We start from the raw sequence: 15,413 nt of genomic DNA, 5'->3' as shown, positions 1-15,413 counted from the left end.
GACTCCTCAGACCCCACCTGCAGGACCTCCTCTGTCTCTTACAGGTGAACTGCAAGGGATACTAATGTGCACCTCTAGGGATGAAGCGATCTCTTTGTCAACATTTAGAAAAAGCCCTGATAGTTAATTAACCAAAAGAACAGGGGAAATGTCTGCTCTCTCTTTTCTCTGTACTTTGCCCAATGAGGTGACTCCATAATTCCTGGAGCTCCGGTTCTGAAAGTGGGCATGGGCGGATAGCTGCTGCCATATATTACCCTCCTGGGGGCTCCCAGTGAGACCGTGGAGGCAGTTTGTGTGTTGGGGGGGGTTGGGCAGAGAGGTCTGCCTTGATGAGGCATCAATGCCCTGAGTATGAACTGGGGGAGGCCCTTCTTCCCGAAGTCCTGGTCATCTTCTGTAAAGGGCTTCATATGCATTATCTATTATCCTCTTGATCTGGGTGAGTGCCTTTTCACAGATGAAGAGTGGAGGTTCAGATAGTTTACCCAAAATAGCAGTTCCTGATGCTTGTGTGAACTTGCTTGTATACGCAGCATTTCTCCAGGCACTGTCTCCAAGTATCTACCGACCACCTCGGGCCAGAGGTACAATTCTCATGTTACCTCTTGCACAGGTGGAGCAGCTGAGACCTAGGAGGGGAGGTCACTTGTTCTGCGTGGCTAACAGGTGGCAGAGGCTCCATGGCAGTCCAGACCCTTCTCCCCCAGTCTACTTCCCTTGCCTTCCCTTCTCTCTCCCTTTCTTCTTCCTTCCCTCCGTTTCCTTACTTTTGTTATACTTTATGTGGATCCTTAGTGACACATATTCCCTTTAAAAATCCCTCTGTGCCTGACTTGACCAATTCCTGGAGCAACTCCATTCTTCTCCTTTAGTTGACCCACCCCATGGGCTGGAGAATGTGTTCCTCATTCTCAGAACTACACCAACAACTGGCATTTTTAATTATGTCCACACCCTTTTTCCCAATCTGAAAGCAGCATAGGTCTCCATGAAATGAGGCTCAGAGAGGGCGGGTGAGTTTCCTGAGGGGCTAGAGCTTGCAGCCCTGAGCTGGAACTTGCCCTTTGCAAAGCTGCTGCAGGCAGCCAATGGGAAGCCCCGCCCGGGGGATTTGGGAAGGTGTATCATAGGGCGTGGTGGTGTTCTGGGAGGCCAAGCTGAGGTGATGTGGAAACATGAAATATTTGGTTCAGGTTGACAATTTTCTTTTTTTAATTTAATTTAATTTTATTTTTTAAAGATTTTATTTATTTTTTTGACAGAGAGAGATATAGCGAGAGCAGGAACACAAGCAGGGGAGTGGGAGAGGGAGAAGCAGGCTTCCCGCACAGCAGGGAGCCCGATGTGGGACTCGATCCCAGGACCCTGGGATCATGACCTGAGCCGAAGGCAGACGCTTAACTACTGAGCCACCCAGGCGCCCCAGGTTGACAATTTTCATAAGAGCAGGAACCCGTCTAATAAATGCCTGGATCTCATGAGGATTTGCAAGTGGAAATTTTCAGGATCTTTTTTGCAGTGCTGGCTTGGTTATCCTAACCATGTAAAATAAGATTGAAAAGAGATGCTATTCTCTTAGAGGAAATATTCGCCTCTAAAGAGGCCTCAAGTCAGTTCCTTAGGCTACAAAACAAGGGTGGCCCACTCATCACAAAGCAGAAGTGACTGCTGCTTCCAAACAGTTTGCCGAGCTGCCCATGTCCTCGGGAAGCATGGATCCTGTAGCTATATTTGTGGTCCCTATTTACAGATGAAGACTGGGTATTAGAGCATTTCACTAACTAGGCCACGGCCATTAGTACTAAGTGATGGAGAGTTTGAAGCCTCAATTGGCTGGCTCTCGAGACCACTGTTTTTCTACAACACCCTGCTGTTCCCTGTGTCCCTGGGGGGTTCATACCTGCAAGGCTAACTTAAAAGTCCCTGCTGTCTCACTTAGGAGCCCACAGGGCTCAGGAAGGGATTGGAGCACACAGCACTTGTGGGGTCCTGTGCAGAGCAGGCCGTGGTGACAGGAAGGTAGGTGCTGGAGCCCTGACGCCCCACCTCTTGGAGCTCCTGTCAGTGAATGAGACAGATTCATCCAGATACATGTTGGGCGTGTACTGGGAAGTGCCAGCAAGGCTGGAATATGACAGCTGGGCAAAGGGAAGGTTCCGGAACTCTCTGGAGTTCCCTCTGGCATTGTCTCTGGTCTCCTCCCCGGCCCCCTTTATTAGACGGTCCTGGGAGCTCCAATGCCCTGCTGCCCTCCCCCCTTTATTCCTGAGGCAGGAGCCCACCAAGACACTCCTTTCCCTGCCTTTAGCTGCAGCAGCCAGAAGACAGACTGGCCTTTCAAGGACCCGCCGTCTTAACTGGGTAACCAACACCTAGAGGGAGCTCTGCACACGTCCCGCAATAGGCCTGGTTGTGGGGGGGAAGCACCATCCAGGGCATTTCCTCCAAGGAGGTCTTTACTCTTCTTGGACATCCCTCCTTTTGGGAAATCTTTAATTTAGCCCTAGAGTTGTAGAGAAGCAAGAGTTAAGTAGGCTGCGGTCCCTGCCATCTGCAGATGTCCATGCCATCTGCTCAGATCAGTGCAGGATGCGGCAGGGGATAAAACTTGGAGACCGGGCAGCCGGGGAGCTGAGCCCGCCCTATTCCTGACCACCAGCATCCTGGCCTGACTCAGGGCGCCCACCTCCAGGCAGGCAGTTGAAGGAGCTCTGCTGCTTTCCTGGGAAGTGAGGCTGCGGGGGAGGGACAGGGTCCCTGGAGAAGGGCAGTGGGGCTGGGCTGGGCGTGCAAGCACGGCTGCTTGCAGTGTCAGCGGCCACGTCAGTGGCTGCATGGGCTCGAGAAAGCCACGGCCCTCTGTGCCCGAGTGCTCCAGATGGAGTGGGGATAAAGACGCCTGGCCCGCAGGACTGCGAGCATCCGGTGACCCAGTGCGTGCAAATGCCGCAGAGAGGCAGGTCCTGGGGCCCCGAGTGGGTCTTCTGGGTATAGACACTGCAACTTTGGACACATGATGGAATCCCTGTGCTTGCATTTGATAAACTACTAAGTGTAGATCATAGCTGCCTCGTTCTTGTCGGAGTGTCCTGGGACGAGTTAGAGGCACCGCTGGAAGGCACGTACTCATGGCGGGGCGGGGGTTCATCCCCCTTGTGCGGATATGTAAATTGTGGCTGAGACACGGCCTGTTGGGGCAGCCCTTCCCTCGAGGATGCCACCGGAGATTTGACCCCAGGAAGCACCCAACTCCCACTGGTGCCGAGGAAACCCCGGGTCCCTAACATTGAACAACACTTCCTCTTGTGGAACATCCATAGCTTGCTCGCCTGTCCCTTGTATCCAACCAAGGACAGCCACACGTACCTGAAGACCAAAGAGGAAGTCTCCCTCCCTGAATCGCACCTGAGTACAATGCTTGCCCACTGGAGACGGTCTCATCTTTCCTCCTCTTAGTCTGTAAATAACTCTCCTTTCCAGCACTTTCAAGCCCCTGCCAATGGCGGCCTGGTCTCCTTGACACAGGTGTGAAAAGGACTCGGTTTTGCCCTTCATGAGATGCAGAAAAGCCTAGGCGCGTCTCCCTGTGTGTGCACTGAGCCACTGCAGTCCCTCACACATTCCGTGGCCAGATCGGGTGGGTAGGCAAGGACACTGGACAACCACCACCACCAAGCAGATTCAAGGCTTCAAGGAAGCCTGCTGCAAAGGATCCTGTTTAACTGGGTTTAACTCTGTATTTCACAAACCTATTTGACTGAAGAACCCCCACCTTCCCCCAACCCCTCACAATTTAATTACACATTGAACTGGTATCATCCAGAGCAACTTTGGCAATGTTATGTGGAGCACTGTTTTAATACTTAAAAAACTTCACAGTAGCTGTGATTATTCCCATTTCACGGAAAGTGAAACTGAGCCCCCCAGACATGAAGTCCTTTGCCGCAGGTGGCCCTCCTTCCGCTAAGTGAGGGTGGCAGGACCTGGCATTCAGTCTGCTGGGTCATTGATACCTCCCTCCCCAGGCTGCCTCACCTGGAGACATCCCTTCTGGAAGCCTCCTCACGTTCACGAGTCCCTTCAGTCTCCAGGACTAGAGCCTCCTGGTCCGAGTCTAAGAACCAAACACCACTAACCAGCAGATGGGTGTGTTGCGTGAGCATGGGCACCCCGTCTGCACTGTGAACTTGCTCCATGAGGGCAGGAGGGTGTATCTCCTGTGACCCGCCACCCCCCGCCCCTGCCAGTGTATTATGTGCATGGCACGCAGGGGACGGTCTCACTTCCCTGCCATGAGTCTGCCTGGGCAGTGTGGTGCCACCTAGTCCCTCCGTGATCGCGGGCAGGACAGCTGTGCCGACTGCAGGCTGCCCAGAAGCCCTGGCCAGCCCCACCGCTAAGCATGCGCTGCATTGCCAAGCCCTCGCTCATGGGAGCGATGCTGCTGCTGGCCTCGTTGTCCACACAGGGACAGGCCGGTGACGCACACGGCCATCCAGGGTGGCTGCGTATGAGGTCCCACAGCTGGAAAGGTGCAGAGCTGGGATGCAGACTCATGTCTGTCTGACATCAGAGCCCCAGTTATCGGTCTGTCTTTTCCATATCACACTGACTTAGAAGGAATGTCGTGTCCGTGGAAGGCACTTCATAGAAATTGTAGAAGTATGTCTGTGTGTGCATCTGTACGGACACACGTACGCATCTTCATTTATAGGTGACTAGTGGAAACGTACAAGGTCTGACACGCCTTTGAGAAAACGGGGAGACCTATCCCGCAGGGTTATTTGAGGACTCCGTAAGGCGGTAGAAGCAGAAGACGTGATGCAGCACACAGTGTTTGCTTACTATTACTTACAGATTCACCAGCTTGCACATGCGTTTGAATGTCCAATAACCTCTTTTCACAGATGGGAGAGCCTGGAAAGAGACATTGACTTGCTCAGTGTCCTACAGAAAATTGACAGAGAGGGGAGGCTGGGCTGGAGGTCTTGGCAGAATCCTTTGATTTGAATTGAATGGTGTCAGAGTCGGACAGGAGCTCAGAGATCCTGGAGTTCCTGGGTTTAAATGCCCCCCCGTGTGCTCTCCAGGATGTGTGTGGAAGGCGAGCAGCCTGGCCCGTGTCCCCCTTCCTGCCCACAGCTGTCCCATAAGTATGCCTATCACAGGCTTCTGCATGTGATCCATTAGAATGGAGTGTGCACCAGCTTAAGAAATCCTTCTAGACACCTGTTGTCGCCCAGTGGTGCTCAGCCAGGGGCGAGTTTGCCTCAGCGGACTTGTGACAGTATCTGGAGACACATTTGGTTGTCGCCACTATGGAGGGCTACCGGTGGGTAGGGCCAGATGCGCCTGGACATCCTGCAGTGCCCAGGACAGGCCCAACAAAGGAGCATCCGGCCCAGTGTCCATCCAGCCCAGATTGAAAACACTGTGCTTTGGGTGTATGACGTTGAGCCCGGAGCAAGGAAGGGCCACGCTATGAGTTGGGCGGGGGGCGGGGGGGCATGGGTCTGGCAGGTGCATACGGACCCCTGGGGGTCTTGTTAAAATGTGGACCCCGACCGATGCGGTAGGTCTCCAGTGAAGCCTGAGAATCTGCATTCCCTGTGCTCTTTATCCTGCACTGACTGACGCTCTCTCTCTGTCGTAGGGTTCCCTGGGCCTGCCCGGTCCCCCTGGGAGAGACGGCAGCAAAGGCATGCAGGTACGTCTGCTCCCACCGCCCTCCCCACAGGCAGCTCCTGGTCAGAGCCCGTGTCCTTGAGTGGGGCGGCCTCTGCTGGGGCCAGGTGTGAGCTGGGGCTTGTGTGTACCGGGACCTTCCCAGGTCCCCGGAGGTCAGCCTAATCATATTAATGACACCAGCCGCAGTGGTTGCCATGGGCACGGGAAGTGAGTTTCTCGCTCAGTTGACAAGCAGTTCTGCATGGGAGGTCTTTGTGTTCCCAGTGCCCAGGCCTGGAATGAAGTCCAGGCCCAAAGTGGGGGACTCCCCAGGGTCCCTAGTTCATAGCTTGAGGAGTTGGGGTGGGACCCAAGCAGCACCCCGTCCCCTGCATGTGGCCCCCAGCCTCCCTCTTATCAGCTCCCCGACTCCACCTCTCCACTCCCTGCCTCTGAGTTGGAACACGCTCCAGAAACCCAGGCCAAAAGTGATCAACTTGGGCAGAGTAGTCTACTCCAGGGCCAAGTGATCCTCCTCACCAAGAACCCAAAGGGAAATTGGTTCTCGGTGTTCCCTTGGTGATGTTCGCCACGTGTGAGCGGGCCTCGGAGCGGGAGCCTTGACCGTGAGCCCCTTCCATGTCTGCAGCCTTTAGCGCTCCAGGACAGGAGGTCTGGGGTGGAGAGCAGGAGAGAAAGGGGGGCTCCGTCCTCCACAGACCCCTCTGGCTCCCCTCCGGTTGGCCAGGCTCCTCCATGCAGAAGGCCCTCCCTGTCACTCCAGTCACTCTGCTTTCTCCACTGTTGTGTCTGAAGCTGGTTCTGCTGACCTCTAGCAGCCCGGGTGAGGGGGTTGAGCCGTGACCCTTGTAATGAAGACCAGCTCCTTTGCTCGTGGGACATCTCCCAAGGGCAGCCTAGGTCTCCTTTCACTGGTCGTTACTTTGTGTCTGTGATGGGTTTTGCGTTCCCGACACGGATGCTCCCGAGGCTTGGGCTGCCCTGGCATGTCCGGGCTTGTGTCACACTGGGTTCTGATCAGCACTGTGTTGTGTGTGCAGGGGGAACCAGGAGAGCCGGGGCTGCCTGGTGAGGTGGGCACGCGGGTAAGTGTTGCTTTCCTCCGATGTCTCCAGGGGATAAATCTTGGTGCAAAACCAGTGGCTTTAGGTGTAGAGTAGGTGTGCATGGCTTCCCGCCCCACACTTAATGCACGCACGCTTGTATGTATATTATCCTCACGTACGTGATTTTTCCTGGATTCTTACAAAAAGCGAATCATACCAAACTCTGCTGTTTATCTTTTTCGTTTAACAACAGATTAGAGACATCTTTCCACACCTATTCTTTTAATCGATGCGTTTCGTTCCATGACATGGGTGCATCATAACCTACATAACCTTTTCCCTATTATGGCCCTAAATGTTGTTTCTAACTTCATTTTTCACTAAAATCAATACAGCAGTAAATGCATGGTGTGTGTGCACTTCTTCTTGGGTACTGCAGTTTATTTCAATAGAATAGAGCGCCAAAATTGGGATACCTTTAACTAACGAAATGCACATTCTAATTTTAATAGATTTTAAGAAGCATCTCCCAGTAAGCTGCTTCAGATCTGTAGCAGTTGATGGTTCAGGCAGCAGCGGGGCCTCGGGGCTCTGCAGACCTCTTTGGGCCTTGTCAAGACTTATCCAGGCCCTGCTGGCCCTTGGGCAGAGTGTGAATGAGGAGCCACAGGAACCACGCAGCTTTCTCAGAAGCTGGCACAGATCCTGGCCGGGTCGTAGGAAGGCCCTGAGGCACAGGGCAGGTACAAATGGAAATTGTTGTACCTGCCTCATTAGAACTCAGAGGCAACACACTCTAGCTGTTCCCTGAAGTTGAGCAGGTGGGGGTGAGCATCATGGTGACTCCTGCTGCCCCAACCAGGGGAGAAGCAGGGATCTCTGGGTGTTGCCTCTGCCCCTGCTTCTCCTTCCCCTGCCCACACTGTTCTTGTAAACACTCTTCTGCAGGGATTCCAAGGACCACCTGGACTCCCCGGGCCTCCTGGACACGTTGGAGCTCCTGTAAGTAAAGACATGCCTCAGGAAGGGGTCCTGTTCCCTTCTGCAGGGATTGGGACCCAGGCCCCCCGAGAGATCCCCCTCCCGTGTCTGTACATGGAGGACCCACTGCCTTGCACATGTCAATAGCAATGAAGTGTTGGTGTCTCTTCCTAGACCAGAAATGCCGAAATGCTATGGCACTTGGGGACCTCCTGGAGGTCAGGTTTAAATGCACATTCCCAGGACCCCATTCCCGGACAGTGATGCAGCAGCTTTGGCTGAAGTCCGGGAATCTGCATTTTTACCCAGCAGCCCAGGTGTTTCTGAGACTTGACCTGAAGAAGACATTTTTACCAGCTGTCCAGGCCACCAGTCCAGAAGGGTGTGGAGTCTGTTAATTCCCAGCCCCTAGAACAGTGCCAGACCCATGATGAATGTTCAGTAACCACGTGCCATTTGAAGTAAGCCGTGAGCAAATAGACATGTGTGTAAGGAGCAAGGTGGCTTCTTGGGTGTCTGACCCTATTTTTGGTTCTCATTAAGAGCTTTGAGGCTATCTCCAAATGAAAGAAACAGTGTACAAGGTCGTTTTCAAGCAAGGCAGCCTGCATTGCCTTGGGGGGCATTTAACACCTCCGATCTGTGTGTGTCTGGCCAAGACACTTGGATGGAATTAAAACGGCAGGGATGTCCAGCTCCCACCAGGGGCCTGGGTGGTCCACAGAGCCTCTGCCCTTTGGGATAGCAGCGTGTGGTTCTGGCCCTGTGCCTCTTCTCCGGGGACAAGGATGCAGGTATTATTCCTGGAATCAGTAACTGGGCCTAGGCAGTCTCTGTCCTCTTCAGCATATTCAGCACAGAATGTCCAAGGGTCCTTTCTCCAGGAGAGGAAAGGAGAGGAGAGAGGGGGTGTTTCATAGTAACACAGGATGCGTTTAGGCCTCTCCAGCAGGGCCATGCACCGAGCTGTTGGCCTGGCCCTCAAGCCTGCCTGGGAGCAGCTGCGGGGTCCTGCATGGGTGCTGGTGGCCCTGACATCTCGCTCCGTACCCTACATGTGGCAAAAGAGCAGGTGCATGCGTGCGTCCTTCTCTGCTCCTGCATGGCACTGTGGGGCAGGAGCCTGTAGGCAACACTTCTACAAGATTCTCGTGCTAACCAATGATGGATGCAGTCATTGACTGACTCATTTGTTCATTTAGCAAGTGCTCATGAACATCAAGTGGCAGGCACGTTCCAGACTGTGGGGGCGTGGTATTGAAGGAATGAAGGCACCGCCCTCAGGGGGCTCCCATTCTCCTTGGGGGAGGCAGAGAACGTGTCACATGGGGCTTAGTGCTGGAGGACAGCAAAGCATGGTAAAGGGCATAGTGGCTGTGGGCAGGGTGGGGGGTTAGTGATTGCATTTAGATCTTATGGTCAGAGAAGCCCACACCTTGGCTGACACTTGTGCAGCTCTGCTCACAGAGTGGAGGAAGTTCCTAGCATAGGATCTGGGTGCTGCTCCTGAGGAAGGTGGAGTGGATGCAGAACAGGGCAGGAGCCCTCTCCCCAGAGGAGGTGGAGGAACGTGGCTTAAAGGTACCTAGATTTCACGATCCGGATGTCATGATCACGAAGGGATGGCAGGTTCTGGGTGGCAGGGGGGACTGACTCCACCCCTACCATTGGCCAGGTAAGCTCAGGGACCAGGGTGTATTCAAGCCTGGCCGGGAGGACCTGGGTAATCCGGGCCAGGAGACCAACCCCAGGAGCTCACCTCACACCCCGGTGGGGGCCTAGCTGCCCAGGCCCGGGAGGGAGGAGCCCAGGCCGCTGTGCAGAGAGAGAGTTCTGGGAGATGGATCTCCACAGCCTTCCCAGGCAGGCTGTCCGTGTCCCTCAGACCTTCAGAACAGAGAAGCGGGACTGAAATGTGTTCCTGCTCTTCACCTCTCCCCGCAGGGTCTCCAAGGAGAACGCGGTGAAAAGGGAGCCCGAGGAGAAAAGGTATTTACTTCTGCCTCACACGGGTGCCCACCAGTGCCCACGTGTGTGCTGCAATTGTGTGTGTGATGATGTGCATGCACGTGTGCTGGACAAGGGCCGGTGCTGATGGGGAATTAATTTCCCACCCTAAATGTAAGCTCTGGGCCAGGAGGGTGTGGGCTCGGCTCCCGCAGACATTACAATCCCTCACACAGAGTTTAGGGTTTCCAGGCTGCAGGATGGGAGGGTAGGTATTGACAGAAACCGATTGAGACTCAGAAAGTCCTGGTTGGTGCCCTTGGGCTCACATCTCACTTGGCAAGTTATGCTCTGCTTCTCGGTTACCCTGACTCTTAAACCAAACGGAGGGTGCGTGGTGAGAGCTGTGTTGGGACCCACATTCAGCCTCGCTCACCAGGCATTGGGAACTGACCCACCCTGAGACTCTCGGGCGCAGACTCCCACAGTGGCCGGAATGCTTGAGGAGGGCTGGGGGTCACCATTCCTTCATAATACACACCAGCGTACCACAGGGTGACCCTCAGACCAGACCCTTCCATGTGAGCTCCTGTTGTTGATGGCTCAGGGTTCAGCTGGAGAGGGGACAGGGACAGCAGACCCCTCCTCCTGCCCACACAGCAGTGGGCACTGCATCCTTGGGAGCCTCTCCCCAGGCCCATCCTTCAGATCCATAGCTGGAATGAGGCCCTCTCGAGCCGAGTCACATTCCAGGTGGCTGTTCAGAGTCTACCCCTGTTCTGTCCTCAGGGGTGCGTGTTCCTCTCATCTTATAGGAAGCTTTGAGATTATTATTTTAATTTTGCATCAATATATTTGGAAAATAGCAAAAATTATCCTGCAATCCTGCCATACTGATACAACTATGAGGGTGTGTTGGTCCGTTTTCTGTAGGACTTGTTCTCCTAGATCTGATTTCGTTTTACATAGACATAATCTATTTGGCTTTGCAACCTGTCCTGCCTGTTGTCCCCATGAGCGGTGTGTCTGCCCCATGCTGCAGTAGAGTTTTTATGACTCATTTTAAGTGGCTGCACACCACTGTGGTGCATGAACAGACCGAGATTTATGGGTCCATCCCCCTGTTATCGATCACTTCGTGTTGTTCCCAGTTTTTCATGATTAAGAATAATGCTCGGGTGAATATTTTTAAACTGACCACTATATTTATTTACTTAGTTTTCAAATTTAGGTTTATTTCCTTAGGCTGCTTTCCTGGCAGTGAGATTACCAGGGCAAGAATGTGAACCTGTGCATGGCTCTGGGAACACTCTGCCACGTTGCTTTCCAAAAGGTGCTTTAGAATCAAGGGAAGCTGGGGCTAGCATGGTATCCCACCTCAGTCCCCGAAGCATAATTTCTATTTGCAGATTAAATTTTAATCATTATTACTTAAAGAGTGAAATTGCTTACCCCATGGTCGTTCGGGTTTGCATCTCTTGGTTCTTTTGAGAGTTTTTTTTTTTTTTTAAAGATTCCATTTATTTATTTGACAGAGAGAGACACAGCAAGAGAGGGAACACAAGCAGGGGGAGTGGGAGAGGGAGAAGCAGGCCTCCTGCAGAGCAGGGAGCCTGATGCGGGGCTCAATCCTAGGACCCTGGGATTATGACCTGAGCCGAAGGCAGATGCTTAACGACCGAGCCACCCAGGCGCCCCTCTTTTGAGAGTTTTAACATGGTCCCACAAATTGGTTTACCAGATCTTCTTTCTGCGACTCTCTGCCCCTTTCTTACATTGTGGAGACTTGAAGGTGGCATTTGGAATAATTGGGGATCCAGGCACAGGGTGACATGGCTTGATGGGCAGCTGGTACCCAAGAGAAGAAGAGCAGGCAGGATCTGGGGTACTAGCCCCGGAGAAGGGCTGAGCTGAAGGACAGTAAGAGGGGAGCTCAGGCTCGGCATCCAGAGTGCGTGGTGAACTCAGCATTGATTCTGGACAAAAGCCCAGGTGGGTGGAGTTCTGTCTTGGCTGTCACCCGAGGGCACAGAGACCCGCCTGGGGTTCAAAACAGGCCTCCACCTTCAGTCTCCCTCGAGCTCCTGCTGAGTCCTGTCCACTTCAATGCCCAGGAAGCCTGCAGTTTTCACCCTGATTGGTCATTTATATCAGATTCATCTGTCTCTCCCACATACACATGTAGACCCCTTGCAACTTGGGCACAGTGCTCTCGCCATATTCATCTTTGCATCCTCACTCGCTGGGGGAGCACCTGCCAGCAAGCCCCCAGCCAGTCCTCCTCCATTACAGAAGGCCTTCACTAGCAGGTGAATGAAGTTGGGCTTTTTTGAAGAATGTGCAGGATGGATCTGGAAGGTGCATTTTAGCACTCAGGCTTAGGTGATGTCGCAGGAGTGGATGGTGAATGGGATGCTGCTCTTACGTCATGTCAGCTAGGAAATGCCGCAGATGGAAGGTGTTGGGGGCCCGCAGCACCGTCGGAAAGATGCTCTTCTCAGCTTCCTGTTTGCATCAGCTCCAGCCGCACTTCTAAGGACCAGGGAGTTTGGGTTTCCCAGGGTTTCAGTGAAGGCTGCAGTCCAGAGCTGAGGACTCTTCACAAGCCTCGTGACAGAAGGCTCTGCCACTTACGGGCTGGGACCGCCACTGGATTGACTAGAGCCTCTGTTTGCTCGTCTGCAGAGTGGAAATATTCACATCTTCCCCAAAGCTCATTGGAAGGTTGGACAAGGTAACAGATGCAACGTGTCCAGCACATAACCCACATTTCCACGTGTCCTTCCTTTCCCCGCCCACATTTCAGGGGAACGTCAGTCTGTGCACACTCAGTGCCTTGTTCTTGTCAAACCTCGGCTTGGAAGCAACCACTTTTCCCCCAGGCAGTATCGGCTTGCTTTTCCAGCAAGCTTTTGGAGTCTTGTGTTACGACTTGTGTCCAGCCACGAAATGGTGCATTTCTATCAAAAGCCTAAATTATCCGATCTGGAAATGACCATAGGGAAGCCTGGAGAGCTTGCCTTATTTTCAGATGGGGAAACTGAGCCCAGAGGCTGTTTCCTGATGCCATGTGGCCCACTATAAAGACAGCAGGTGCTGGAAACATCTCATTCCCAGCATGGGCTTTCCCCACCATGGCACACCAGGCCTGAAGTGTTACCAGAAATGTGGGGCAAGGGACATTCCCCTGAACTCTCTCTGCAGATTGGCCACAGCCCTGCCCCCTGCAGGTGTTACCTTACAGAGAAGCTCAGGAAATGGAGGGCCACCTCCAGGTGAGGCCCAGGGGAGGGTGTCCAGCCAGTGTCCCCACTGGCCCATCTCTCCAGGCTGCTCCAGATGGCTCATCGTGGCATAGAGGAAGCCCTGCAAGATGGTTCTAGAGCCAGCCTGCCTGTGCTTGACTCCAGCTCTGAGCAGTGCAAACAGTGTTACCTTTGGAGAGTTATTTAACATTTAACGATTTTGAGAGTAACTGTATTGCATAAGGCTATCATGAAGATAAATTGAGTTAGTACTTATAAAATGGATAGAACAGTGCTGGGGGACATTTGCCATATGTGGAGGGTGAGGGGACAAAGAAAAGGTCAGAGACAGAGAGACAGGGAAAGATAGAGTGGGGAGAGGGTGAGCCTGGGTTCTGCTAGCTCAGCTTTGGGTATGATTCCGACTTCCTTGCTAACTTATTGGGCATCTCTAAGAAGAGCTGGTCCCCTCTCTGCACCTTTACTTTCCCATCTGTCAAGAGGCCTGGACTCCATCATCCCTTAGGCTCCTTTCCAGTTCTTACATCTGATCGGTACTTAAAACAGTTTATTTTCTTGCAGGCCTCTCTGATTTCTTACCTCAGCCAAAAGGAAGTTTCCATCTCTCTTTGAGACAGGCCCATCAGTCGCCTGGCCTTGCCCAGCTTGGAGCCAGGCCACAGAGAGCCGGTGTCCATCCATTACCGAGCCTGCCTCCAGACAGAGGCATGGCGGGGTGCTCGGTGTAAGGCGGGGGACTGTCCTTGCTCGAAGCATCTTGCAGAAGGTGTCTCTGCAGGCACAGAAGGTGGGAGGCTCTGCAGGCATGAGCGTGTCCCGACGACTGAGGGGCAGTAGGTCTGAGTGGCCTGTGCAGGGATGCTAAGCTTGGGACAGCGGGCAGAGTGCAAGGGGAGTCAGTTGGTCAGAAAGACAGGAGCCCATTCGCTCACTGAGGAGCCACAAGGGGGATGCAGTGGCCCCCGCTCTGTCTGGAAAACCGAGCTCCCAGGACAACTTCGGGGGGATGTGATGCTCACACTCCTGGACCCCAGGGTTCCTGCTCTGGCTTGGGGATAGGGGAGCCAGGGCACGGCAGCCCCAGGAAACTGATAAGAACACCAGCTTTGGAATCAGAGGAAACAGATTCTCACACTGGCTCTGTGTCGCCTAGCTCTGGGCGCTCACGCAAGCTCACGTCCTGTCTAGCAGCACCTGTCTCAGACGGGGGCTCTGCGAGTCCCATTGAGTACGTTGTGAAGGCAAGTACAGAACCTGGCCCCTGGGAGCACCTCCTGAAATATTAATGAGACAGAGTGGGAGTTTCAAAGTGCCCAAAGCTGTGATGCGTCCTGTGGAATACTAGCCCCCCTCTCCGCTGTAGGAAAGATGTCAGGGAGACATCCCCCCAATCCGCCTCCTTCTGGGATGGTGGGAAGAGTTGCCCACCAGGTCTCACTGTGACAAGTGTTTGGTGAACGCCCCCTGGGTGCTGGGGGCACGGAAACACGTTCCCTCTTTCACGAGGTAAAGGCTTAGTGGCAGGTGCCCAGCAGACACACAGCACACGTCCCTCCCACACTAATGTGCAGTCCACCACCACCCACACCTGAGAGATGTCAAGCCCACAAGGCAGCCTCCATGCCATGGCCAGGGTGGCTCTCTGCTTTAATGGGGCGCGTGCTCCCCCTGGTGACGGAGATCCAGAACCGCAGCAGGAGGACGCGGTGTGGAGGGGCCTCTGGAGCTTCCCAGGCAGGAGTGATTCCATGAACGCCAACCTTTCTCTTTGGAGTCAAACGTCCAGGATGACACAATCTCGTCGGATTGACAGGACTGTCAAATGAGACAGAGCCTGCCTCCGCACCTGGGACCTGCAGGTGCTCAGGACAAGGGCAGGGTCCCCTTCCCTTTGCGCGTAGGCACACCGGCCTGTCAATTAAGATTGTGAGTGTCCGAAGAGGTCTTAGGGTCCTTGGAATACAGCCATCGTTCTTTGGTTTCTGCTTTTCACTATTTCAGCCCAGGGAAGAAGTTGAATCTCAGAGCGGGGTAGACTCTGTAGGCGGCAGCCCACTTTGGCAGAAAACAGGATCAGAACTCTGGTCCCTGACCTCTGACTTGTCTCTCTCCTCCCTTCCTTCCGTCCCCTGTTCACATCACACCCCTTCCTGGCCTGAACTTCCTCTCTGCTGGCCTCTTATTGCTGGCTTATTTTTCTCTCCTCTGTGCCACGTCATCCCTCTTTTTTGCTTCACCAGCTTGTAACGTGACACCTTCCACGTGCCACATATTGTTGTAAGCATTTGGAATATATTAGCTTACCTAATCCTCACAGCAGCCGTAAGAGGGAGCTGCCATATTTGTAGGTTGGAAACTGAGTCACAGAGCTGCCAAGTGACTGGTCCAAGGTCACACAGCATAGGAGTGGGAGAACCAGGCTTTGGGTCTGAGTTTTGGGGTTGGCTGTGGCTGCCTGCACCCCCCGCCAGAGCCCCGACTC

General features: G+C 53.7%; 1 protein-coding gene across 1 annotated transcript in view; it reads left to right on the top strand.

The window, feature by feature from the left end:
* The window catches only part of COL22A1 (collagen type XXII alpha 1 chain), a 227,391-nt gene that overhangs the window by 67,024 nt on the left and 144,954 nt on the right, over nucleotides 1–15,413 (top strand). Inside the window, exons 12-15 of the mRNA XM_021688721.1 lie at nucleotides 5,657–5,710; nucleotides 6,732–6,776; nucleotides 7,686–7,739; nucleotides 9,663–9,707. Of these exons, the coding sequence (XP_021544396.1) occupies nucleotides 5,657–5,710; nucleotides 6,732–6,776; nucleotides 7,686–7,739; nucleotides 9,663–9,707 (198 nt within the window). The remainder of the gene's footprint in view (nucleotides 1–5,656; nucleotides 5,711–6,731; nucleotides 6,777–7,685; nucleotides 7,740–9,662; nucleotides 9,708–15,413) is intronic.

The sequence above is a fragment of the Neomonachus schauinslandi genome, chromosome 4, assembly GCF_002201575.2.
Source record: "Neomonachus schauinslandi chromosome 4, ASM220157v2, whole genome shotgun sequence".
NCBI lineage: Eukaryota > Metazoa > Chordata > Mammalia > Carnivora > Phocidae > Neomonachus > Neomonachus schauinslandi.
Note: the sequence above shows the minus strand (reverse complement) of the source record. Positions and strands in the feature narration are given on the sequence as shown.